Consider the following 25292-nt stretch of genomic DNA (forward strand, 5'->3'; position numbering starts at 1 on the left):
ATTTTATCCCAAATTCGCAACCACTATAAAAAAAAAAAAAGGAATATACACTGAATGAAAATTAACGAAATACATAAAAATTATAAAGTATAATAAGGGAGGAGTACATAAAAATTAACAACTACAAAATTACGTTTATTTGCAGAGACATGGACACAGAGACATAAAATCATGTTTGATAGAAGAGACATGAATAGAAACAATGTGTCCAGAGACACTAAATTAGTATATTTTGTATCTATCCTGATAGAAAGGACACAGGAGACTAATAAGGGACACAACTTATTTTTTATTTTTTCTTTTATTATTCTTGTTAATTTTTTATAATTATATTTTTTATTATTTTTCATCTCAAATTTTTTGAATGAAAAAAAAGAGAATAAATTAGATTTTCATAATTTATTCTAGTTTATCACCAAATAAAATATAAGAACACAAAAATTTGTATCTCTGTTCTTTATATCTTGTTCTCAATATCTTGTCATTTCTTGTTCTCAGAAATAAACGCAGCCCAATTGAATGTGATGTGGACGTTATAACTCAGCCACTATTCCTAAAACCTTGGCCACTAACACAACAAGTTCGAATATATTGAACTTAAATAAGCTCATTAGATAATCAAATAAATTGAAAACAGACTAAGTCAAAACAACGATACAATAACTAAAACGGATATAGCGAAATAAATGGAGGTATAGCTAGGATGTTTGAAAACGGCGCATCCTAATTATCACCAACTGAGTTGATAGCTAGAAATGCGGAACTTCAGGCTGATGTCCAAAGAATGGCCGAACTCCTAGCTCAACATCAGAATAGAAAGCATGACAGAGGAAACCACTTGAATGCAAACGACATAAACTCGAAAGATCAGCCATCCCTGGCTGCTCGGCCCAAGGAAACAACACCTCCAAAATAGAAGAAGACGAGAAAATAATAACTTGTTGGATTGTTAGACAGGTTGCTTTATAATGTTATGGAATATATATTTTTTATTATGTTAGATTGTTGAACAGGTTACTTTTTAATGATTTTGGAATTATTAGTACTTTAGCAGTGTGCATTTATACTATGTCAGGCAATATTAAATTTATAGACTAAGTTGTTATTTTTTTTATTTAAAAAAAACGCATCCAAATCGAACCAAACTGCAGTGCGAATACCCTTACTTATTAAGCTAGACTTGTAATATATTTAATTGGTCTAAGTCTAACCTGTAGTTATAATCTTTATTTTAATTACTAAGTCTGATTAATTTTCTTTTAAAAATATATTTATATGCAATATACTAAATTCAATCTTTATAATAATATTTAAACTTTTAAAGTATTAAAATATAAAAAATAATGATAATAAAGTATAACAAATTTAAAATTTTTAATAACTATTTTAATTATAAAAAATTATTTTTGTATCTATTTATAATTTAACAAACTTAGGTAAACCTAACAAAATTATTAGACTATTTTGTGAGCCTAGACCTAACCTATTAATATAATTAGGTTTTTAAATTAAATTGTATTTAAAACTATTTTATAATAGGCCAGTTCAGACCGAATGCAGGCCTCTGGTAAGCCACGCATGTAACATATTTCTACTCCTACTTATCATACTATTCTTTCACTCTCAATTTTTCTCAAAGAACTTACTTTCAATCTCTAAAATGACCACAAAGCTTCACCCCATCCCATTTTAACGGCTCCAAACTATTATTGCATATGTTGTTCTCGGAGAATACTTGTCTCCTGCATATAGACAAATTTTTAAGTAGTTAACACGCAGGAGATGTGGTGCTATCGTCGCGTCACGTGGCGAATCTCTACAGAAAATTTCTAAAAAACTATAACGAATCTCTAGCCACCTTTTAAAAAGCAGTCAACAAATAGGGGTATGTTGTTGCCATCGCACCACATGGCGAATATTTGTAGAAAATCTTTGATAAAATTGCGATGAATCTCTGCAACGAATTTCTAATAAAGTATCACACAAGGTGCGCCTTGTGTCATATTTCAAGTTAAACCCCCCAAGTGGTCCTTAAGATTCACAAAAATGCACCGATTTAGTCCTTGACTTCCTAATTGCACTAATTAAGTCCTCCAAATTGAAAAAATGCATCAACGTGGTCCCCCTCATATTTTTCGATGATATTTCTTGTCGGCGGGAGTGACGTGGCGAATGAATGTCATGTTGGAGTGTGTAACAGTTGGTTGATGTGGCAAATGAAAGTTTAAACTCCAATTTGGTCCCTGATCCCTTTTTAAACCCTAATTCAGAAGTAGCGCATCACTTCTTGTATCCATTGCTTTGCTGGTTGGATGATGGTTGGACGTGTCTCTGCTCTGACTTGGCCTCCTTGAACTTCCCTCTCCTTCATCTGCATGTCCAAGGCAGTGGGAGGCACATTTGCAAAATGTTCATAGTCAAGAAGATAAGCAGCAACCTCCCTGAACCCTGTTTCCCCCACCCAAATCAAGCACTTCAGACCTAATTGTCCAAGAGCTTTACCAACAAAACCTTTCGAATTGTTTAGGGGCAAAAGGCTCCTCATCAGTTGGTTTCACAATTGCTGCATTCTCACCACGGGTATTCAAGAAATAGTAAGCACCCCAAGCCCACTATGAACAGGAATTGGATCTGCCCCATCTTAATTGCCTTCACAATGTCTTTGACCATATCTTTTCATCCTATTAAGGTGATTTGATTGCCCCAATATCTCAATAATCCCATTCTTGTCCCTCTGCTGCATATCGCGTCCGGTAGGTGACAAGCACGGTGTGGATGAGCTCCTATGAATAAGATTTCTTGTGAGAAGAAGGGCGGATCTTTCCGTACAACACTAAGGTCGTTCTTCAAGACCAAATCCCCAAATGTTAGTGAGCTCTGTTCAGTAGGCACATTAAGGGCAACCTGCAGCCTCCTATTCACAGTATGTGCATTGTTACCTCGATCCAATTCCATGTTCAGGACACACTCGGTATCGGTTTGCACAAAAACCCTTCTCCTCCCAGAAAGCTTCCAAAATCGAAACCATAAAATTGAACTGAGAAAAATAAAAAATAAAAGGATCGAAGAAATTGAAAGGAAAAAAAACTGCAAAAAAATTATTATTATTTACCACATGATGATGAAGAAGAAGCAATGGGTACGAGAATGAGCAGGGAAGAAGAAGAAGGAGGAGGAGGAGGAGGAGGAGGAGGAGGAGGAGGAGGAGGAGGAGGAGGAGGAGGAGGAGGAGGAGGAGGAGGAGGAGGAGGAGGAGGAGGATCACGTTGATGCATTCTTTTCAATCTGGAGGACTTAATTAGTGCAATTGAGAAGTCAGGGACTAAATCGGTGTATTTTGTGAATCTCAGGGACTATTTTGGGGTTTAACTCGTCATATTTCTCTAAACATCTATAATATTAAAAAATATCTCAAATGTCAATATTCTACAAAAATACTATATATAAAAATAAAAAATATTAGAGAATCATTAAAATTTATTATTTTTAACTATTAGTTAATTATTAATATATAAAATATAAAATAAAATATATTATTAAATTATTAAACTAAAATAATTGAATTAACAATTAAATAATAATAAAAAAAATAAATTTTAATAATCCCTAATATTTCTCATTAAAAATAATTTCACGGCTTGTTGACAAATGACAATCAATTAAATTGTTGATTGATTTTTTGAATACATACTTGACTATACACTGTTTTGATATACCGGTCTTATTACGGAAACGAAAAAAAAATCCTTCATGTTCTTAAAATTGATTACTCAACCGGTCACATATTGTCAATGCAACAAATTCGTATTAATTTTGGTGCAAACATTTTTCTACGCCTGCAAATCAGTATGCAATATGCATGCTTTTCTTTCTCCCATAGTATTTTTTAACTTGTTAGGCCAATAACTGAGTGTGTGTTATTATGATTAGTGATAGGAAAAGGTGTTGAGTTATGACCACTCAATTGGTGATAGTAATACTAGTTTTCTTATCCAGTTGAAGTAGCAGTAGCAGTAGCAGTAAGCGGCGCCTTCACCACCATGGCCATGCTTGTTTCTTCTTCTTCCTCCTCTTCTTCTTCTTCTCCCCATTCCCTCTCTTTCACCCGTTCTCTTCACAACGCACTTTCCCCATTCTCCATAACACTCACACTCACACGCTCTCACTCTCCCAAACGCGCACCACCATCTTTCAAAGCCACCCTCATCACCAACTCCGATTCCTTCCAAGTAGGTCGCTCCATTGGCAGCTACGGCTTCATGAATGTCACTAGGTCAACCTTCCCTCTTCTTTCTTCTTCTATCTTCTGTCTTCTATTTTGCCAAAATTTCACTCTTTCTCGTTCATTCTTCAGCTATTCAGCTTTTCCCTCTGCCCTAGAAGGCAACAAGTATTCATACGCTGATTTCGGAGCTGGTCTCAAGACTCAAGATGTTGGAGAAGGCAGTGTTAAAATCAGGTACTTACTTAGTTACTTACATTGATTCAAACAAACGAATTACCTAAATTCCAATTAGAAACAAAAAAAATCACTGATTATGATACTCATGGCAGCACCATTGCAGGCTCTATGAAGGTAGGGTTTCCCAGGGTCCACTCAGAGGTACCCCTGTTATTTTCAAGGTAATCACTTTTGGCATTCTTTCTCTTTTTCTCCGTTTTGGACTTAGAGTTCTTATTCATTGAGCGCATATGCGATAATGTATGAAGGTTTATCCTGGAAAGCGAGCTGGTGGAATTGAGGCTGATATGATGGCTGCTAATGAGTTGAATGCTCACTCCTTTCTTCAAGTTAGATCATACTATATATGCTTCAATTGATTGAATTCTTGAATCTGAGTTTCCTTTAATCCTATTTGTTTGGTTTGGTTTGGTTTCCATTTTTTATCTTACAGAGAAATTCTAAAGGTATTGTTCAGAATCTTGTGTTACTTGTTGGTGGTTTTGAAACGATTACTGGAGAGCAGGTTTGTCCTGTGAAATCATTATCTTATGTTCTTTCCGTTTTCCATACCGTGCATTGTTTTCTTTAATCTTGTTGGAGAAATAAATCTACCTGTTCCAGTGGCTTGCTTTTCGCGATGATGGGAAATATAGTGCGGCGGATTATGCAAAATTTGCGAGTGATAGGGTATCGAGGGACCGAGCTTCGGGAGAATTGTCTTCCTGGAATCGCTTTGAGCAAGAACAATCGATCAAGAGAAAGCAAATTTTTGTGATAAAGCTGCTCCAAGGTGCTATGAGAGGTCTAGCTTACATGCATGACAATAACAGATTGCACCAGAGTCTAGGACCATTTTCTGTGATGCTCAAGTAAGCAATGGCAACACTTTTACCTTTGTCATGATTTTTCTTTCGCCTTGTATTTCTCCATTGCTCTATCTTCAATGTGTTTGCAACATGGTGGCAGCACCATTTCAGAAAGAGAAGGTCGGTATTTGATTCCAAGGCTTCGAGATCTGGCCTTTTCTGTTGATGTCAGGTAAGGTAATTGTTTACCTATCCCCTTTCTTATGAATTAACATATCCCTGACACATTGATATACTGTTGATACTTCATTTGCATATGCCAAACAAATTGTATTTTATTGTTCTATTACTTTCTATCCTTACTTCCTTCCCTTTTATCTTTTTTGAAAAAATAGTTTTGTAACTCTCTGTGAACTTCGAATTTCTTATGTGCAATGCAATATATATCCTGCTTATCTGCACGTGGTAGGATGGCACTGTGTTGAATTCGTTTTGCATACATTACAAGCTGAAATAGATCAAGATATAAATAGTGTTGTATGATTAATCGTTCCAGCTACTCAGAACTAGAGGAGGATCCAAGATCACTTGCAGATGGTCTCTGGAGGCGAGCAACAGCTGCTGGTGCATTCACGCGTATGGAGAAAAGAGCCTTTGCAATAGCTGATGACATGTAAGTTCTCAGAATTCTGTTCATTGAAGAAGTCTATTTCAACATCTTTTCCAGGTTATCTATTTAGTTTATGAGTTCCAATACAGATACGAAGCGGGTCTTCTTTTTGCGTACATGGCTTTTGTTCCATTTTGTGAAGCTGGCGCAATGGATGGCCTTGCCTTGCAAGTAAGCTCTGCTGCCCTTATATGACTTCATCTTTGGCAGCCCATAATTCTTTTTCTGTGGAAGTGTTCCTTATCACAAGGTTACATATTCACCGGTGTTTTTTCTTGACCACAAAATTCAGAGACTTTTAGAGAACACTTTCCAACTTGATCTTGAAGCAACACGAGAGTAAGATTTCTTCTACTTTATATTCTTGGTAAACCAATATTGTTTTCTCTGTTTGTGGCATAAGCAAAAAAATTTAGTGAGCTTGAGTTGCTGATAAGAACAAAAGCTGAAATAGAAATACTTGGAACAGCAACTCATCATTTATTGATATTTGATAGTTGATGCATTGTTTTCATCCCATTCAACTAAGTTCCTATACATAGCAAATATACTTCACATGGCACACAATAGTAGATCCTTGCTTAATTTTGTCTCATCTTGTTTTCTTCTTCCACCGGCAGGTATTGTATGGAAGATGACCGATTAGCGAAGGCTGTCGAGTTCCTCGATCTTGGAGATGGTGCTGGTTGGGAGTTACTTCAGGTATTAATTTATATGTTAGAGTAAAATTAATATTTCGGTCCTTGTAAAATTTTACTTATAGCTTTGATTATTAGTATATTCGTCCGATCCGTCTGAAAATTCCTTATTTTCTTTTCATTCTCTCGGCTGAAAATGCTATCCATGATAAAGAAATTCTTGAATGTATTATTGTAGTGAAGTTATGTAATTAAGCAAAGAAGTCATATTGTCTTTTCTGCTAGCACCATTTTTTCAACAGACGTAGGTTTTGTTGTTATTCCAAACGTAGACTATTCTAATTCCGGAATATTGTTATCATGATTTTTCAGGCAATGCTTAATGCTGATTTTCGAAAGAGACCAATTGCGCAGGCCGTTCTCAATCATAGGTTTATGACTGGGGATGTTCTTTGAGTTTCATGGCATCTCTCGCAATTATATATGTTAAATTTGTCCGTAAATATTCCATGTTTGCTTGAAAGAAATGTCTTGAATATATGCATTGCTTTCAACAAGTAGCAGTGCTTGTGTAAATAGTATAATACTGTAATAATATATAATATTCATAATATTTAAGAATATATAGAAATAGCAATGAAAACTTGGCACCCTACTGTATTATTTGTTTTGTCTCATGAGTCATGACCATGTTTAATTCTCTCTTTTCTTCTATTTATTTATTATTTTTAGTTTTTGTTATTATTTTGGTGGGTGGCTTCTTAACATATTTGTATAATTCATACTACTAGCCAAAAAATAATTAATTGCAGAGTGCCAAGTATTAGCTTAGAAGGATAGTTAAGACCTTCCAATGGGTTGCGTTGTTTAATTTTTGTTAAGATCCTAAGACATTTTAGGTTGTCTTAGATAGATTCTTTTCCAAGGTTCCAAAATTTCCATTTGCCTTGTGAGAATTCCTAACCAATTTGTGAATGAATCCATTAAGGGTTATTGGGAATATAATATATTTTAGACGACCTATGCAGATCTAGTGGGGGTTTATTTTTTTGGGAAAGTATGGGGAGCCAATGGAATATTTGTATAATGAGTACAATGGAGGTTTAGGAAGTATTAGAGATATAACCATTAGTATTACCCTTTTTCATCAGCGTAAGCCTCTGGGATGAGTTGTATCATGACACGGTATTAGAGTTCTAGATCCGAAAGGTCAAGAGTTTGATTCTTGATAAACTCTAAAATCAGCTTAAGAATAAGCCATTGGCTCCCTAGTTTATTTATTTTTTAATGGACTCGGTATATTATCTATCTATCTATCATGAAGCTTAATTTGGTTAGACATAAATAATCTGTATTATTTGGCCATTTGGGTGTACATAGAAAAATATAATACGGGATTATGCAATATGACTATGTTCATTTATAATCTCCAATATATAATCAAAATACACACAAACAACATAATAGAGAAAGGTCAGGTCTGCAAGATTCTTTTCGTTGTTGGGAAGCATATAATATATTAATCCATATATAAATATCATTGTCTAATATGCATGCAGTAATTAATCATAACAATGACAACAACAATGGCAACAAGCACAAAGGTGCACAATCAACCACCACCGCCAGAAATACGTTTCAGGCCCCTACTACTTTCCGACCTTGCGACTCTGCTGCATATTCATGCCAAAATATTCCCCCACGGGTGAGACCACGGTTATAAATATTACGTACATATAAAAAATCAGTTACTATACATACGTTGGTTAATCTATTTTTAATATTTTTAATTTGTATTTTATATACCCAACAACTTGGATATTTTTTGAAAAGATATATAATTATCATGACAATGATCACAGTAGTGTTGGAAATTAATTAATTTTCAGGAATGATGAAGACCCTTCATTATTTTACGAACAAATGTTATCAAATGAAGATTCTGACAAGATGATGACATTGGGAGCTGTTGACAGTAGTAGGCCAGATGATAAAAGTGATGAAATCATTGGATACGTAGTCACAACTAAAATTGTTAATGCAAGCGACAGTGAGGTTCATATATAATCTATCCCAATTAGTTAATTCCTTTAAATATAATTGCGGCAACAAATATCAAATTCTTGATATATCTCTTTTCCATTGTATTCTGATATTAAGTTGTCAGTAAAAACACATGAATAATTCGATATCTAACCCTTATGAACGTTATTATTATTGTAGTTAGCGGATAATATAGTTGCAGGTGAGTCGTCAGATAAATTAGACAATAAGAGTTTGGTGTATGTTATGTGGCTGGGAGTATTGGAAGCATATAGGAATCGAGGAATAGGTAGGAGTAGTTTATTTTTAAGATAAAGTATATTTTTTCTCCTGAAATTTGTTAAAAATTTTAAAAATATTTTTAATTTTTTAAGTTTTATTTTGTTTTAATTTTGTTCTAAAATTTTTTTATCTGCATCTAATATATTTTCGATATCTAAATTTAAGATTAATCTAATAATAATACATGAAAATAATATTTGATTTCTTTGTGTTGAGAGTTGTTCTTATGAAATTATTGTTGATTTGGTATTAAATTTTTTGAAAAATTAATCGCCAAGAGTATATTTGATGCAAATTGAAAATTTCTAGAATAAAATTGAAACAAAATAAAATTTAGGAATATTTTAAATTTTTTGTGAAACTTTAGAAACAAATACTATAATTTATTCTTATTTTATTATATTATATTGATATTTTTCATTTTAGCTAGTTAGTTACTGTTATTATTGGTGAATTACTTATATATACAATTATGTGACGTGTACCCACAAAATTAACTACTAAATTAACCAACGCATTATTTATATTGTGCAGGAACTTATTTGATGAAGGAGGTTATAGAGTATGCTTCGAAGATTCCAACTTGCGTGGGCATTTACCTGCACGCAGTTGCTGAGAACAAGGCAGCAATTAAGTTGTACAAGAAAATGAAGTTCAAGTGTGTTAGAAGGTTAAGGAACTATTATCCAATCAACGGCAAGCTTTATGATGGATTATTATTCGTCCACTGTCTTAATGGTGCACGCTGTTATCGCTCACCAAAGTATATATTCGTTAACATATTTATGTACGATGCACATGTGAATATATATATATGATTAATTATATTACTACTAACTCAGAAATACAATTAATTTTTATATATATATTTTTTCAGAGATGTTGTGACATTAATGTTGGGGCACGTGAGGAGTGGGTTGAAGTCAGCGGGTACTAGGCTGCGCAAGATTAAACAAGAAAGGCAGCACCGTTCATGAACATATTTAAATTCGTTCTTTTTCTTCTTTTATTTATTTATTATTTACTGTATAATTCAATAGAAAAATTTCATCTTACAAATGATTTGGTAGTGCAGAATAAATTGTGTATATATAATATAATGTTTGAGTAAATCACAATCCCTCTCTCCCTCTTTATTTTCCCCCTTAACTTGTGTCACAAGCTGATTTCTTGAAAAATACGATTATAGGATTATATTGTTTAAATAAATAAAGAAGAGTAAATAGTGAAAAAAAAAACAATAGGGGAGATTCGTTGCGTTGCTGGGGATAGATTATAGATCCAATTACAAGTCTTTTGGCCAAAAAGCATCACCATCTCATCTTCTCTTTCAAGTTATCTATCTAATTCATTTCTGTTCTGACTTTTTTCTTTCAGTTTCTATGAGTAGTTTAATTTAAACTCAGAAATTGATATTCAGGAATGATCAATTTGAAGATGACATGCTGAAGCTGTTGTTGTTTGATTGGTAGTAATAGTAATTTAGCTAGTATTATTCCACAATTTCTAAGCTCAATGGAAAATAAAGAAGCGTTTAGTAAGAGAGAAATAAAGTACAGGTCAATACAACCTTCTGATGAACACACTTTACAGCGTATCCATGACCAACTTTTTCCCATCAGGTTAGTTCTCTCATTGACTTATGCTTTTAGCTCTTCAAAATATAATTATGTCTTCAGTAATAATGTTCACAATTCTCAGGTATGAATCTAAATTTTACCAAGATGTGGCTAACGGGCGAGGCACCGAGTCGTGGGGAGCCGTAGACGTGAGTCGCAGTGATGGTCAGAGTGATGAACTAATTGGATTTGTGACGACTCGGATTGTTCCTGCAGCAGAAGTTGAGGTTAATTATGTTAATTACTTGAAGCATTTCATGAAAAAGGTATTTAGTTAGTACATTGTTGCGAGGAACTTGTGCTGGAAATAGACTTACAATTTGATATCTTCTTAGGATTTCAAGTCCATATATTTCTTAAGCCAATCTTATTATTATTAGCAATATAATCATTTAGGTGTGTTTAGGAGAAGTGATTTTATGACATAGTATTAGAGTTTCTGTGACAAAAATGTCTAGAATTTTAACATGAGAGAAAAAAAATTATGAAAATTTCACATAAATAAAAAAATTTTATTAGAAATATAACTATTTATGTGTTTTTTCTTATCTATTTAAACTTCTGAGAAAAAAGTAATTTCATAACAATTATGCTTCTCAATATCCGTACTACGAGGCTTGATTAGGGTAGGCCAAAATATGTAACAGAATTTTGTGCTGATAATTGTGGTTTGTTTTGTCCATGAATATTGACATAGATAGTGAGTATCCATGGAAATGACTTAGCCAAATCAGATGAAACTTTAGTCCATGTTTTAACGCTAGGAGTGGTGAAGGAGTATAGACATCATGGAATAGGTAGTAATTTCTGATTGGCACTTGTAAGTTGTAATTATATTATTACTGGTTAACTTGTGTGGCTCATCATCTCATATGCATCTGCATTTGCAGCTTCTGATCTTCTTAAGAAGGTGATTGAAAATGCTTCTATGATTCAAAGTTGCCGCGCTATTTACTTGCATTCGAGTTCTGAGAACGAGGCAGCAGTCAATCTCTACAAGAAAATGTCTTTCAAGTTAGTAAGAAAGTTGTCAAAGTATTATTCATTCGATGGCAGACATTCAGATGCATACTTATTTGTTTACCCACTCAATGGCGGTCGCTTTCATCGCTGGCCATTGTAAGCCTAAATTACCATCCAATTTTCATGCCTTACCTTGTTTATGTTTTTTCAACTATTATTCTAATTACTTTTAGGTGATACTCTTCTCCAAACTTTGCGTCAACATGAAATGCTTATATTGTAATAACTTTTCATCATCTCATCGTGTCATGTTTCAGCGAAGTTCTGATATCAATGTTGAGCTGTGTGAGGACCGGCTTGGAGTCTTGGGGGACAAAAATGAAGACTGATACATCTCAAAGCAAGAAAAGTGGTACACAACAAAACAGAGGGAAGTTAGCTTGCCATTAGACTAGACTCTATATGTAGTATATGATTTTTTTGGTGTCTATGTAGTATATCATTTGGATCTTTCTGAAATTTAACCCAAAACATGACTATATAATTTGTGACTCTCATTGTAATAGTTGGCATAGTTCTTCACTTGTCAAATAGGAGGGTTGATATTATTAAAACTCAAGGCAGGAGATAAAGATAATAGATTTCTGAATTCAAGTATATAAAATGAATGCAAGATACAAGTTATATATAGAGCTACAATCAACATCTATCATAAATATAACATATAACTACTAACTACTACTAACCTAATTCTCAACTACTCAACAAGAAAAAAACTATAGAAATCGACAAAAATAAACGCAAACGAAAATGCCGCAACGTAGTGCAGACGGAACTCTCAAAACAGAGCGCATAAGGAACTGTTGGAGAAAATGCAGATGAATTGTCAAAAGAAATGTCGATAGAACTGTCGAAAGAGTGGCAAACTGATTAAATCTGTAAAAAAATGGTGAAAAACTACTAAAAAAGTGACAAATTGTCAAAAAGTATGGTGCAAATGAAATAGTTGAAAGACAATTGATTTTTTCATGAGAATTATAAATATACCTCTAAAATGTGAGAACAATAAGATCAAAACAGATATCTCAAAAATAGAGAACAAAATTAAAGAGAGGACACCAAAAAATTTTAGATAGGGTCCCATAAATATGTCACGTCAGCAGTCTATTAACACGTGACAGCATAAAGCATATCCACGTCAGCGATTAAGTGAGCCTTAATAAAGATGATAATTCAAACATCAGGAGATAGCAACTGTATAAGTCTTAGTTAATACGTTGATCCAATGGGCTAATGAGTCTGAAAAAGATAGGCTAAATCAGAGTTGAACATAATAAAACGTGTCAGAAATTTAAAAATATTACAATATTTAGGATGTTAGAAATGATATTGCACTACTTTTTTGCACATTCTTTTATTATATAAAAAATAATTATTTTGTCACTTATTAATTATTTTTAATACTAAAATAAAAAACTATACCAGAAAAGTATACACAATTATAGTATACATAACATTTATCAAATCATTTCGATTGTAAGCTTGTCCTAACTCTAAACACAAACTAAACTAATTTAAAATATATTATTTATAAATAAATTATATTATAGATAGACAGATGTAGATGTTTATGAAAAAAAAATCCATATATTATGGGCTAGTAAAAGTTTTTGGTCTGCATCCAGCAGATTTTTGTGCGTCTGAACTCAGCAGGCCTATAATACGGGTCCATTTTGGGAAATCAAATTAGAGAAAAGACATATCCAAAAGCAAAAAGAAATTAGAGAAAAGAGATTAGGACGATATTAGATATTTGTTGTTGTTATTACTTATTAGCGTTCTTTTCGTTTGTGTTGGAGGAGTAAAAAGCTTCGGAGTTCGGACAAAGGATCATTTCTTCACGGCAATTGAATTAAAAGAAAAAAGAAAAAAGAAAAAAGAAAAAAGAAAAAATCTGGAAGTGAAGACAAAGAGGTGAGGGTGTGGCTGTGCAGCTGGTTGGCGGAGTCTATAATAACATCCTCTACCCTCTTTCACTTGATTTTTTTTTCCTTTCCCTCTCTCCTAACCTCTCTTGAGAGGAGAAGAACAAGAACTCAAGAAGAAGAAAGAAGCAGCAGCTAACAGTAACTGCTACTGTTATGTCTCAACCCATGGCTATGGCTATGGCTATGGCGTCTTCTGCTACTACTTCAACAGCTTGTGCCTCTCTTCTCTTTCCTCCTCATACTAACTCTCGCACAACAAACTCTCCATACTCCACTCGTTTTCATGTTCGATTCCGTAACAATCGCCTCTTCTTCCCTTCTTCTTCTCCAAGGTACTTCTCTCTCCATTTCTTCTTCAATTTTCGGTACTTCTTATCAGAATCGCTCAATTACAAGCTCACCTATGTTTTTCCGATAATAATAATTTCTTGTTATACTCATATAGAGTTTCGGTTTTTTTTTTTTTCTTTTTTTTTTCTCGCAATTATTCGTTTCACGATTCACTCCACGCGCGGAGCGAGCTCAATTTTGCGATGTGAGTTTGTTGCATTTGTTTCTGTTTCAGTGGAAGGAGAACGCATAAAGCTATTCATGGCGGTGGATTCGGTTTGCGACGGAACAAGGGAGATGTTACCTGGAAACGTTCCACTTCCTTCTTCGGTGAACTCGCGACGAAGTCGTTTTTGTTGCCGCAGCAACATACGCGTAGCTGTACCTCTTGCTGTCGTGCTTCCGCTACTAAACGCCGCACAAGTTTTCCGAGATTCGTTCTTGGAGCTTTTCTGGATAAATCGTCATTCGGTTTATCGAAGAGTAGATTCCAACGTCGCTCTGTAAGTATTCCAGTCTCAATTCTGTCTTACAACTACTTATATGACTGTATGGATTATGTCGCCAGAACTTGTTTCAGATAAAATTTGTGTTGGATTTTCTCATATTTTTGTTACTGAACAGTTATCGTGCTTCCTATATTTAGTGCAACTGCAATCTGACGATTGAAAGTATTGATGATTTTAGTATACATTGGTAGATCTGGAGAGTATGGGAATTGTTAGCCTAATCGTCTAGTGTTATGATGTATTCCTGTTCGACAAGTCCATTTTTCCTTCTCAAATATGACGTCTGATTTTGTTGTTGTGTTGTCTTTGGTCATTGGTCAAGCAGGCTCAAATTCCACATGCAACAGTTGGTCCAGATGAGCCTCATGCAGCAAGTACAGCCTGGCCAGACGGTATTTCTGAAAAGCAAGATTTAGGTTTATTTGATTCTGAACGAGAGCGGATTGAGGAGTGTCTAAATTCTGAACTTCCATATCACCCTAAGTTGCATCGAGGCCAGCTAAAGAATGGGTTGCGTTATCTCATTTTGCCAAATAAAGTGCCGCCAAACAGGTAAGCTCTATAAATACTGATTCTCTAGCTTTCATTCGTTGTTAACTAAGTAGTCCCAACTGATTCAATTTTAGGTTTGAAGCACACTTGGAAGTTCATGCGGGTTCAATAGATGAAGAGGATGATGAGCAAGGCATTGCTCATATGATTGAACATGTTGCTTTCCTTGGAAGTAAAAAACGTGAGAAGCTTCTTGGCACAGGAGCTCGTTCAAATGCTTATACTGACTTCCACCATACAGTGTTTCACATCCATGCCCCTACTAGCACCAAGGTTTGGGGCACGTGTTTTTTTTTTTTTCTATTTTAATTTTTTTTCACTTTCTGCTTTTTATTGAACTCTGTGTTGTTACTGGATAATTTAAATTAAATAGATGATTATAACAATATGAAATTTATTATCTCTGTCTGCCCAAGAATATGTGGAAATTCTTGACATTGTAATGAATTGAATCAATAGTTTATATCTTTAACAGTAGCATATATTATTGAATGGGCGGATTTTCACAAAAGAAGAATAATGAGAACGACAAAGGTCCTATTATTATTGTTGAATGTGCTGATCTGATCTGTAAATTTTTTGTGATATGATGGTTGATCTTTGTCATTGGCATGGGAATAAATAATACTTGTGTTCACTTCTGAAGTATTAATGGCATTCCTAAGGGAGTCCACATGATATTTAATGTGTTAAAGCCTTTAGCGACATAGTTGATCTTAATTTCTAGGAAAGAAAACTTCATTGTTCTTGAGAGACAGATAGTCAATCAGTGAATTGTTTTGTGCTTGATTACTGCTTCTGTTCATCATCCAAAACAATCTCCCCACAGGGAAAGCCTCTCAGGGTGTGGCAAGAGAGGGAATTGGGGGTGGAGGTCACGAGCTTCTAACCCCTAGCTTGTAAGAACTCCAGAGGGGTCCCTGTGAAATAGGGGTATAGAACTAGGGTCTCTCCTGGGACTATTACAAAACCTATACTGTAGCCCTCTTCCACAAGCCAATTTAACAAGCCTTGCTTTCAATTTATGTTGTCATGTTTGTGCATTGAACTTTTTCTGTTGATATTGATTATAGTGGTTTATGTCAGGACTCTGATGGTGATCTGCTTCCATTTGTTCTAGATGCCTTAAATGAGGTATGCTTTATTAAACTTTGCCTTATCATACAAGCCACTTCTTGTAAATGTATATATTAGCTTTAATGCTTGTTTCTTAGTATTTAGATCTTGATATTTTAATGCTCTGAATTTACCCCGAGTACCCAGTGTTAAAGCAATTTTAGGGGACAATAGAGAAACATGGATATGTTGTTTTTTGGACTGGGATTTGCTCACACCTTATTGTTTCCTAACTCCGATATATGCAGATAGCTTTCCAGCCAAAGTTCCTTGCTTCTAGAATTGAAAAAGAACGACGTGCTATACTCTCGGAGCTTCAAATGATGAATACAATAGAGTACCGGGTTGATTGCCAGGTGTGGAACAGAATATCTCTTGAAATTTAGGCCATCAGCTTGATGCTTTGCACAATATTGACTAGTGTATTTCTGCTTCTTATTTGCTTTGCTTTATATTTCCGTAACCGCAGTTGTTACAACATCTGCATTCTGAAAACAAGCTGAGCAAGAGGTTTCCAATTGGCTTAGAAGAACAGATAAAGAAATGGGATGCAGATAAAATTAGGAAATTTCATGAGCGTTGGTATTTCCCTGCAAATGCTACCTTGTACATTGTGGGGGATATTGATAACATCACAAAGACTGTGTATCAGATTGAAGTATGTCAAACATTCATTTGCAAAGTATTTGGTTTGGTTATAGCCATATTTGGGAGTCTTACAATCACTGTTGCATGCAGGCTGTTTTTGGACAAACAGGTGTAGACAATGAGAAAAGTTCTGTCACCACTCCAAGCGCATTTGGTGCAGTGGCTAGTTTTCTTGTGCCCAAGCTTTCTGTTGGTCTGGGGGAAATTCAGTTGAAAGATCAGCAAATACAATTGATCAATCAAAAGTATTTAACAAGGAAAGGCAAGCTGTTCGTCCTCCTGTGAAGCATAATTGGTCGCTTCCTGGAAGCAGTGGCGATTTGAAGCCACCACAAATATTTCAACACGAGTTGCTTCAAAATTTTTCAATTAATATGTTTTGCAAGGTATGAAGATGTTTAACTTTATGCTATACATGATTAATTTGATGCTGATCTAATGAACAATTCAAATACTATATGAGGATAATTTCTATTTACTGATAGTGTAAATTATCTTACACTAACATAATAAAAATTTGTTTAATTACTCTGTTGGTCCCTATAGTCTCATCAAAATTTCAATTAGGTCCCTATACTTTTTTTTTTAATTGGGTCCTTATATTGCTTTTAATTTTGTAATTAGGTCATTTTCATTCAAAAAGTTAAAATTAACATAATATTTCTCCCAAAATACATGTGGTCAAAAATCTAATTAGGTTTTTAATTATGAATACATCAATTTGCGAAGAAATATTCAGTTAACTCTAACATTTTTTACACTAGAAAAGACCTAATTATAAAATTAAAAGCAGTATAGAGACCTAATTAAAAGGGAAAAAAGTACAGGGACTTAATTGTAAATTTGGTAAAATTATAGGGACCAACAGGATAATTAAACCATAAAAATTCAAGAAGCTGACATATAAGCATAAGCAACTGGCCAATATAAAATGGTAGTTCCGTAGATTCTTGTTGGGTGACCATGTTACATAAGTTGGTGCATAGAGATTATTCTCCTACCTTATTGCTATTTAATAGGCTATTACTTGATGTGGCCTTGACCTACTTAGGGTAAAAGATATAGGCATATGGGATAAAGTAGACAACTGCACATGTTCGCCTGTAATTTGGTCCTTGTCATGTAAGAACAAAAAGCCTCTAGGCATGTATGTAGAGTATTTAACTATTTATGCATCATTGTTTTATGTAAAGCACTTATGGGCGATGGCACTAACCTTTTGAACTTCTCCAAATGCATATTGTTTCCTTTGGTATTACAACACTTATGTTTTCCCCTCTCCACTAATTACCTTACTGAAACCTTATGCAGATTCCAGTAAATAGGGTTCAAACATTCAATGACTTGCGTAACGTCTTGATGAAAAGAATATTTTTGTCTGCTCTTCATTTTCGTATCAATACAAGATATAAGGTGAGATGAAACCTGTATTGCTACTTCTTGATCTTGTCGTGTTAGAGCCACTTTGGAATCTATTTGATGGTAAATTATGTGACGTTGTTGTGTCTGAGAATACGCAATGTGTTGCTTTGGTTTAAGCAAAAAATTGCTCAACTGCTTCTGAAAATGACATATTTTGTGTCTTAACTCTTAAATGCAAACGAACCGCTGCCCCCTCCAGCAATACCACAGAAGCTGTTGAGGGGGTCGGTATTTGTTAGAATTCTGTTCTGTCAAAATCGGAAATTGGAGTTACTGACTCATGATTAGTCTACATGAAATAAAGAGAGTTCTGTTGTCTAGTGGTGGTGGTGTAGTTTTTGTTTTTGTTTTTGTTTTTTTTTTTAATAGAAAAGAAATCTGCCTGGCAGTTTTGTTAAATTTGCCAGATCATCCTTGCGTTATCGTTGAAGTATGTTTGTAACGCATGAAATTTACAGAGTTCAAATCCACCATTCACTTCAGTTGAACTGGATCATAGTGATTCTGGAAGGGAAGGATGTACTGTGACCACTCTTACCATAACTGCAGAACCAAAGAATTGGCAAAATGCAATTACAGTTGCTGTTCAAGAGGTTTGTTTCTCCTGCAATGCTACATATGTCATTGCAGTAGTGCAATTTTTAGTTTAAGTTTCATTGGCTGTTTCAGGTTTTATTTCATGCTTCCTGTGGTCTGTATTTTTATTGCTGGGTTAATTTATGGGAGCTAATGTAATTGTCTGATACAGGTTCGGAGACTTAAAGAGTTTGGTGTTACCCAGGGGGAATTAACTCGATATTTAGATGCCCTTTTGAAAGATAGTGAACACCTTGCAGCCATGATTGATAATGTATCTTCTGTTGATAACTTGGATTTCATCATGGAAAGTGATGCTCTTGGCCATAGAGTTATGGACCAGAGGCAGGGACATGAATGCTTACTTGCTGTTGCAGAGACAGTAACCCTTGAGGAGGTATTTCATTTGCATTCCTTGTATCTTGTGCATTATTTTTTACCTTCATTTAAAGCATCCTTCTCTTTTAGAATTTTTACTACTACATTTTTGTTTATTCCTGATAATAGAGATTGAAGATTTTTCCCTTAATGATTTGTGGGTACCATGCATTCAAAAGATGAGGCATTGGTTTCTTTCATGTTAGATTGTTATCTAGTAATTCATATTTTTGGATATGCTTATATAATCATTGATGTGTTCTGGTGCAGGTCAATTCTGTTGGTGCTAAGGTGTTAGAATTTATAGCTGATTTTGGAAAGCCTACTGCACCGCTGCCTGCAGCTATTGTTGCTTGTGTTCCAACAAAAGTTCACATTGAGGGAGCAGGTGAAACAGAATTCAAGATATCTCCAACTGAAATTACAGATGCTATGAAAGCAGGATTGGATCAGCCTATAATGCCAGAGCCTGAGGTATTCAACCCCTCTTCAAATCGACTTCTTGACTAGTTAGTTTATCCTGATTTCACACTTGGTAGTATTTGGTTTTCTGATTTCACACTTGGTAGTATTTGGTTTTCCCCCACTGACTTGTAACTAGTCTATTACTGTGTATTTGATATTTGGTTATGCCCAATGTGGTTATGTCACAATAATAGCTTTAACCTTAGAGTGGTGGCTTTATCATAACTTTTTGCATTCCGTATATCTGCCACACTGATTCAAAATTGGTTCCCTAATCATATGGATTGAGATTTTTTTTTTTTTTTGCTGAGTCAATTACATATATGAGCTGGGGTTTTATTTCTAAGTAGTTTTGAGTACTTTTCAACTAATTGTTTTATACACATATAGCTCGAGGTGCCAAAGGAACTAGTACAACCATCCCAGCTAGAAGACTTAAAAAAGGAGCGCAAGCCAGCCTTTATTTCTGTAAGTTCTGAAACAGATGTTACAAAGCTTCATGATGAGGAAACTGGGATCACTCAACGTCGTCTTGCAAATGGAATTCCTGTTAACTATAAGGTATACTGTGCAAGTTTGTTATGTAGCTACTACCTTCTTTTCCTTTTACACACTAATGTAATCAATGCATGGGTTCCTAATGCTATGACTTTATGGCGTTGCATCATTTTGTTCTTTCCCTACAATAATAATTATAAGAAGAAAAAATAGTTTATAGTTTTTCATTATGTTTGTATTGCCATTTAATTTTCAACTGATATATAGACATAGTAATATCGAGTGTTTTGAGATTACCATGAGAACTCAGGTTTTGTACTGCTTAAGAGGACTGATTTTTATAATTAATTAATTAATGCTTTCTATTGTCACAGATATCAAAAACAGAAACACAAAGTGGGGTGATGCGGCTGATTGTCGGTGGAGGACGAGCCGCTGAGAGTTCTGATTCGAGAGGATCCGTGATTCTGGGTGTTAGGACACTTAGTGAGGGAGGTCGTGTTGGCAATTTCTCAAGGGAGCAAGTAAATATCTGAACTAACTTATATCTACGAACTTTAATGTCTGGAATATATTTCTATTTTGACATGACTCACAAGAAAGCTGCATGTGCCCTCATTAAACAAGCAATTTTATCCTTTGTTATTCTCATCTATCTAGTTGCTTCTTGCGACTCTTGGTAAGTTTGTTAACGTTTTCTTTAAATAATTATTTTGATTCTTTCTTTTGAACTTTGTTGCCAAGGTACAAGGGCTCTAGGATGATGATAGACCATTATTGTTAGCATCTTGGATTTTTTTTCATGTTTAACATTTAATTTGGAAGATGTCGTGATTATATTTCTCTTTCTGATTATTTTGAATTTAAATTTAAAAGGTTTATCAATGATCTGATAAAAATGTAGAAATTCCCCATTATTTATAAACAAAATGGAAAATGCATATGCTAAGATGAATATTAGAAAGTGGTAACCATTTATTAAAAAACCAAACCATAGTGTTTTAAAAAGTATAGTTAAGAACAATTTTATGACAGTTATTATGATTTTCATATTGGTGAGAGGCCATTGGTATCATAATACATAATCCAGACGAATGTTCTATTGACCTCTCTTAGCTGTAAAGTGTGCCCATGTCTATATTGAATGTACGATTAGCATGTTCCTTCTATATTGTGAAATGTTGATGGGAAATGTACTTAATGTCTGACTCTACACTTTTTCCTAGTCCCCCATAAACTATTATTGGAACATCTCATACATGCATTCATGGCATCATATGTGCATGAAATAAATTCAATATTTAAGAATGATCTACAGCTCTATTTACTGAATGCACCAGGTTGAACTTTTTTGTGTGAATCACCTGATTAATTGCTCCTTGGAATCTACGGAGGAATTCATATCTATGGAGTTTCGTTTTACTTTAAGAGATAATGGAATGCGTGCTGCCTTTCAACTCCTCCACATGGTGCTCGAGGTAAACATCTTGCCTATTGTTATTGTTAACCATTTTCTTATCCACTTAAGTTGCATAAAATGATATTTAGCTTTACTACTTTTGCTGCAAACTGTATGTATCTAGTTACAACCCTGCCCTATTAATATGTTATGATGTTCCTCTTGTGCAGCATAGTGTATGGCTAGATGATGCTTTTGATAGAGCAAGGCAATTGTACCTGTCATTTTATCGATCCATCCCAAAGAGCTTGGAACGCTCAACTGCTCACAAGCTCATGGTTGCAATGCTAGATGGTGATGAGCGATTTATCGAGCCTACACCAAAATCATTGGAAAATTTAACCCTTCAATCTGTTAAGGAGGCTGTAATGAGTCAATTTTTTGGTGATAACATGGAGGTCTGCCATCATTATTCATTCTGAAAGCAGTGTTCTTTTAGATTATGTTGAAATACTAAAATCCTTGTCTAAAATCTCTTCCTTATTTGTCCATCAGGTAAGCATTGTAGGTGACTTCACTGAGGAGGAAATTGAATCCTGTATTCTTGACTACCTTGGCACTGCTCAGGCCACAAGAAATTATAAGAAAGGGGAAGAACCCAGGCCACCCTTATTTCGACCATCTCCGTCAGATTTGCAATTTCAAGAAGTGAGAAGCTAAGCATATACTTCCATTACATGCATATGGCTTTTGTCAAAACTTAATGCGACCGACTTACATTTTTTTTACAGTGCAATTTTTACTTGCATTTTGTTTTAGTCTGACTTGAAATTCTACTGGCAATACTCTGATGCAATAATCAACATACATTTATTTGCTTTATACCTTTTTGGTAGGTATTTCTAAAAGACACTGATGAAAGGGCATGTGCTTATATTGCTGGGCCAGCACCAAACCGTTGGGGTTTTACTGCAGATGGAGAAGACCTGTTAGAGTCAATTAAAAATGGTAAAAAATACTTGTGGGATTTATATGAATATTCCGCTGTGTGTCTAAATTTATCATTTCAAATTGCATTTAATCATTGAATATCAAAAATCTCTTGTGCAGATGATCAATCAAAAACCGATGTTCCGCACATGGAAGGTGATCTTAGAAGAAGCCTTCGTGCTCATCCTCTTTTCTTTGGTATAACTATGGGTTTGCTTGCTGAGATTATAAATTCTAGGTACCTCCTTCTACTCTTCTGTAGTTAGCTTATTGTGGAAGCTTAGATATCATGCTGATGAGTTGGGCAAAATTGACCCACATACTTTCTGTCTGATATTGGACTGGTCCACCATCATGGAAATGGATCAACCCTGATTACTTTTGTGTTGAAATTTGTATTTAATGCCTCGGATGTCTTTTAATAGTAACATATGCACGAGTGTCACTTTTGAACAATTTTATAGCAACAAATTTCCAGCTGTGCTTAGGTACGCTTTTGTGGTGCAGGCTCTTCACAACTGTCAGAGATTCACTGGGGTTGACCTATGATGTATCGTTTGAATTAAACTTGTTTGATAGGCTTAAGCTAGGATGGTATGTGATCTCTGTGACATCAACTCCAAGCAAGGTGTGGACTTCATTCTCTTAAGATGAACTGCTCTGTATTTTATGTCAATTTCCTTGTGTTCAAAAATTTTAAGAGAATCTTCACCTTCCTTTGCAGGTGCACAAAGCTGTTGATGCATGCAAGAATGTTCTTAGAGGTCTGCATAGCAATAAAATTACTGAGAGGGAACTGGACAGGGTTAGTTATTGAATATGGAAGACATCCATAATTTGTTTCCAAGTTTGATTTTTGCCTATTCATTCTTCTTTCAATGAACCTGGTCATCCTGCTTTTTTAATTAATTTTTCATTTAGATCATTATCTTCCTGGCTAAAATGAATCCGTGTGATGCAGTCATTTACTTTGAAGAAATTTTTCTTGTTATTTTGACATACTTGTCATGGCTTAAAAATTAAAGATTTCCTTTGGTGCTCTTCTCTAACATAGGCTAAGCGGACACTCTTGATGAGACATGAAGCCGAAATCAAGTCTAATGCCTATTGGCTGGGATTGTTAGCTCACTTACAAGCTTCTTCTGTACCAAGGAAGGTGAGATAGAAATGTCCGAATCATGACATGCAATATATTCAGACCTTTATTTTTATTGCGAAAAGAACTGATATAAATGTATTATTTTTTTTGGAATTTTAAATATAGTATAACAGTTGTGCTAGTTATTAACGGTGGTTGTGGGATCCAGGACATATCTTGTATCAAGGACCTAACATTTCTATACGAAGATGCTACTATTGAGGATGTATACCGTGCATATGACCAGTTGAAAGTGGATGAAAATTCTCTATATGCATGCATTGGGGTTGCCGGGGCTCAGGCTGAACAAGATATAGCAGGTGTGTAGTAGCCTCAAAATGGTTAATATTGGGTTTTGTTACAAATTATGTAATTATAAAATCTTTGACGCTATGCGCAGCTCCTTTAGGAGAGGAAGAAGCCGGTGATGCTTATCCAGGTGTTATTCCCATGGGAGGACGTGGTTTATCTACAATGACACGTCCTACTACCTGATCCTTTTGGGTACTTCCCGGGTTGCTACATGATCTTGAGGTTGGTATATTATCCTTTGTTCCTTGTAATTACTTATTTACTTTATGATAGTTTCTATCCGTCTTTTTACACTTTGTTCTTTACTACTTGTATATGCATTGGGTTGAGCGTTATACACAAATTTTTGCACCTGTACAGGAGCCATACTTGCAAGTACGACAACTGGTTGTGGTTCGAAGAAGCTGCTGCATGCATTCATTTACTTTACATTCAAACAAGTCCACAGTGAAAATGTTCGATCAACCTGACAAGTGGTTCTTGATTTCCCCCATTTATCTTTGTATCTTTAGTTGAACCACAAATAAAATGTTACTGCTACCTGTACTTAACAAAATTTATAGGATTAGAATGAAGAAAAATATAGAGCAATTCACCACTAAGATGTATAGGTCCCATTTTTTCATCCGTTGGGCCATATTGTTTTTGGGGTTCTCTGGCCACAAACACATTGTTTTTTTCTTCGAATAAAAGTTGTCACATAAATTGTAAATCATTGTTTTCGAACTTGTGAAACTAGACTTTCCCATCGAATCACGGGGACCTCTTTCGTTTATTATCTTGTTTTGTTTAAGCTGTACTATATCTTATTTCGCTCTTCATAATTTGTGGAATCCTTGATTGATTCATGGTACAGACATAATTTTATGCAAAACTTAGGTAGGTTTGTGTTGTTGCTCGGTTTAAATTTGATGGTGATTCGACTCAATGGCCTTGGGCCATGCTAGCGGAGTGGGAATTGATTGATATTAATTTCTGTACTAGAAGCTGCTGGTACGAGTTGTGAGGTGGCTCTGAGGATTTCCTCCCTTAATTCTTGCTGCATATTTAGATCAGCTTTGATCACACTTTCTTCTCTTTCTTGCTCTTCTTCATTCCCTCTGCCCATGTTTTGATTTGCACAAACTTGTTTTTCTTTTTCTTCTTTTTTCTTTCTTCTCTGACTTGAGCTTCCTATCTTCATGGCCGATAATGATCGAACTTGGTATACTCCTAATCCCGCTGCATACTTTGGTTTAGCTTTAATTTGGTAAAGTTTTTACTTTTTAAAAGTAGTTTATAAAAGTTAACTTTTAAAAGATGGCTTTTTAAAAGTCGTAACATTTATGTTTGGTAAATCAAATAAAAAATAACTTTTAATAAATACAAGCAATATCAATTGCGTTTGGTAAAATAGCTTTTAAAATTTAAAAATATTATAATAGACATAAATGTAAGTATTAAATTTAAAAAATAGTTAACATATGTGGTTATATTAGACTTTTAAATTTTGAAAAGCACAAGCCA

At 34.6% G+C, this 25292-nt stretch overlaps 4 protein-coding genes across 8 annotated transcripts; all 4 read left to right on the forward strand.

Moving 5' to 3' along the window:
• The first annotated feature begins 3658 nt into the window (after positions 1 to 3658).
• On the forward strand, positions 3659 to 7258 carry LOC112749815 (uncharacterized). The gene is made up of 12 exons (XM_025798216.3): positions 3659 to 4273; positions 4355 to 4459; positions 4566 to 4623; positions 4711 to 4791; positions 4896 to 4967; positions 5066 to 5313; positions 5411 to 5482; positions 5807 to 5923; positions 6010 to 6091; positions 6213 to 6259; positions 6541 to 6622; positions 6931 to 7258. Exons 1-12 carry the CDS (start codon positions 4041 to 4043, stop codon positions 7012 to 7014), a joined length of 1281 nt encoding a protein of 426 aa, XP_025654001.1. The 5' UTR covers positions 3659 to 4040; the 3' UTR covers positions 7015 to 7258.
• Positions 7259 to 7591: 333 nt separating this feature from the next.
• LOC140179616 (histone acetyltransferase MCC1-like) lies at positions 7592 to 10027 on the forward strand. Of its 2 annotated transcripts, none has more exons than XM_072218792.1 (5): positions 7592 to 8263; positions 8448 to 8613; positions 8782 to 8890; positions 9418 to 9646; positions 9761 to 10027. In XM_072218792.1, the coding sequence occupies exons 1-5, from the start codon at positions 8133 to 8135 to the stop codon at positions 9858 to 9860; spliced, it is 735 nt and encodes a 244-aa protein (XP_072074893.1). In that variant the 5' UTR covers positions 7592 to 8132; the 3' UTR covers positions 9861 to 10027. The 2 variants fall into 2 exon arrangements, with proteins under 2 accessions (XP_072074893.1, XP_072074892.1); XM_072218791.1 differs by having other exon boundaries at positions 8050 to 8263; positions 9418 to 9670.
• Positions 10028 to 10081: 54 nt separating this feature from the next.
• LOC112749816 (histone acetyltransferase MCC1) lies at positions 10082 to 12164 on the forward strand. 4 transcript variants are annotated; one of them, XM_072218793.1, is made up of 6 exons: positions 10082 to 10217; positions 10304 to 10505; positions 10585 to 10768; positions 11200 to 11299; positions 11393 to 11621; positions 11783 to 12164. In XM_072218793.1, the coding sequence occupies exons 2-6, from the start codon at positions 10399 to 10401 to the stop codon at positions 11913 to 11915; spliced, it is 753 nt and encodes a 250-aa protein (XP_072074894.1). In that variant the 5' UTR covers positions 10082 to 10217; positions 10304 to 10398; the 3' UTR covers positions 11916 to 12164. The 4 variants fall into 4 exon arrangements, with proteins under 4 accessions (XP_072074894.1, XP_072074896.1, XP_029149060.1 ...); XM_072218795.1 differs by having other exon boundaries at positions 10585 to 10729; XM_029293227.2 differs by having other exon boundaries at positions 10090 to 10505.
• A 1153-nt stretch (positions 12165 to 13317) lies between these two features.
• On the forward strand, positions 13318 to 24498 carry LOC112749817 (stromal processing peptidase, chloroplastic-like). Its single transcript, XM_025798222.3, is given in 26 exon segments — positions 13318 to 13785; positions 14019 to 14286; positions 14618 to 14844; positions 14919 to 15117; positions 15931 to 15978; positions 16209 to 16316; positions 16430 to 16618; positions 16699 to 16801; positions 16804 to 16994; positions 17920 to 18021; positions 18489 to 18623; positions 18779 to 19003; positions 19255 to 19458; positions 19840 to 20010; positions 20322 to 20471; positions 21288 to 21425; positions 21577 to 21804; positions 21902 to 22054; positions 22243 to 22354; positions 22457 to 22574; positions 22844 to 22964; positions 23061 to 23141; positions 23391 to 23492; positions 23644 to 23794; positions 23875 to 24008; positions 24147 to 24498. Coding segments are annotated over 25 exon segments (3798 nt in total). The 5' UTR covers positions 13318 to 13606; the 3' UTR covers positions 23970 to 24008; positions 24147 to 24498.
• The last annotated feature ends 794 nt before the right edge of the window (positions 24499 to 25292 follow it).

This window comes from Arachis hypogaea, chromosome 15 (genome assembly GCF_003086295.3).
Source record: "Arachis hypogaea cultivar Tifrunner chromosome 15, arahy.Tifrunner.gnm2.J5K5, whole genome shotgun sequence".
NCBI lineage: Eukaryota > Viridiplantae > Streptophyta > Magnoliopsida > Fabales > Fabaceae > Arachis > Arachis hypogaea.

Excerpts from the sequence above, each read along its gene's own strand:
- LOC112749815 (XM_025798216.3), top strand. The coding sequence starts at position 4,041 with ATGGCCATGCTTGTTTCTTCTTCTTCCTCCTCTTCTTCTTCTTCTCCC. Across the intron at positions 5,314-5,410 it reads CCATTTTCTGTGATGCTCAA|CACCATTTCAGAAAGAGAAG; the intron begins GTAAGCAATGGC and ends ACATGGTGGCAG. Across the intron at positions 6,260-6,540 it reads GATCTTGAAGCAACACGAGA|GTATTGTATGGAAGATGACC; the intron begins GTAAGATTTCTT and ends TTCCACCGGCAG.
- LOC140179616 (XM_072218791.1), top strand. The coding sequence starts at position 8,133 with ATGACAACAACAATGGCAACAAGCACAAAGGTGCACAATCAACCACCA. Across the intron at positions 8,264-8,447 it reads GCCAAAATATTCCCCCACGG|GAATGATGAAGACCCTTCAT; the intron begins GTGAGACCACGG and ends ATTAATTTTCAG. Across the intron at positions 8,614-8,781 it reads TTAATGCAAGCGACAGTGAG|TTAGCGGATAATATAGTTGC; the intron begins GTTCATATATAA and ends TTATTATTGTAG.
- LOC112749816 (XM_072218793.1), top strand. The coding sequence starts at position 10,399 with ATGGAAAATAAAGAAGCGTTTAGTAAGAGAGAAATAAAGTACAGGTCA. Across the intron at positions 10,506-10,584 it reads GACCAACTTTTTCCCATCAG|GTATGAATCTAAATTTTACC; the intron begins GTTAGTTCTCTC and ends CACAATTCTCAG. Across the intron at positions 11,622-11,782 it reads CGCTTTCATCGCTGGCCATT|CGAAGTTCTGATATCAATGT; the intron begins GTAAGCCTAAAT and ends GTCATGTTTCAG.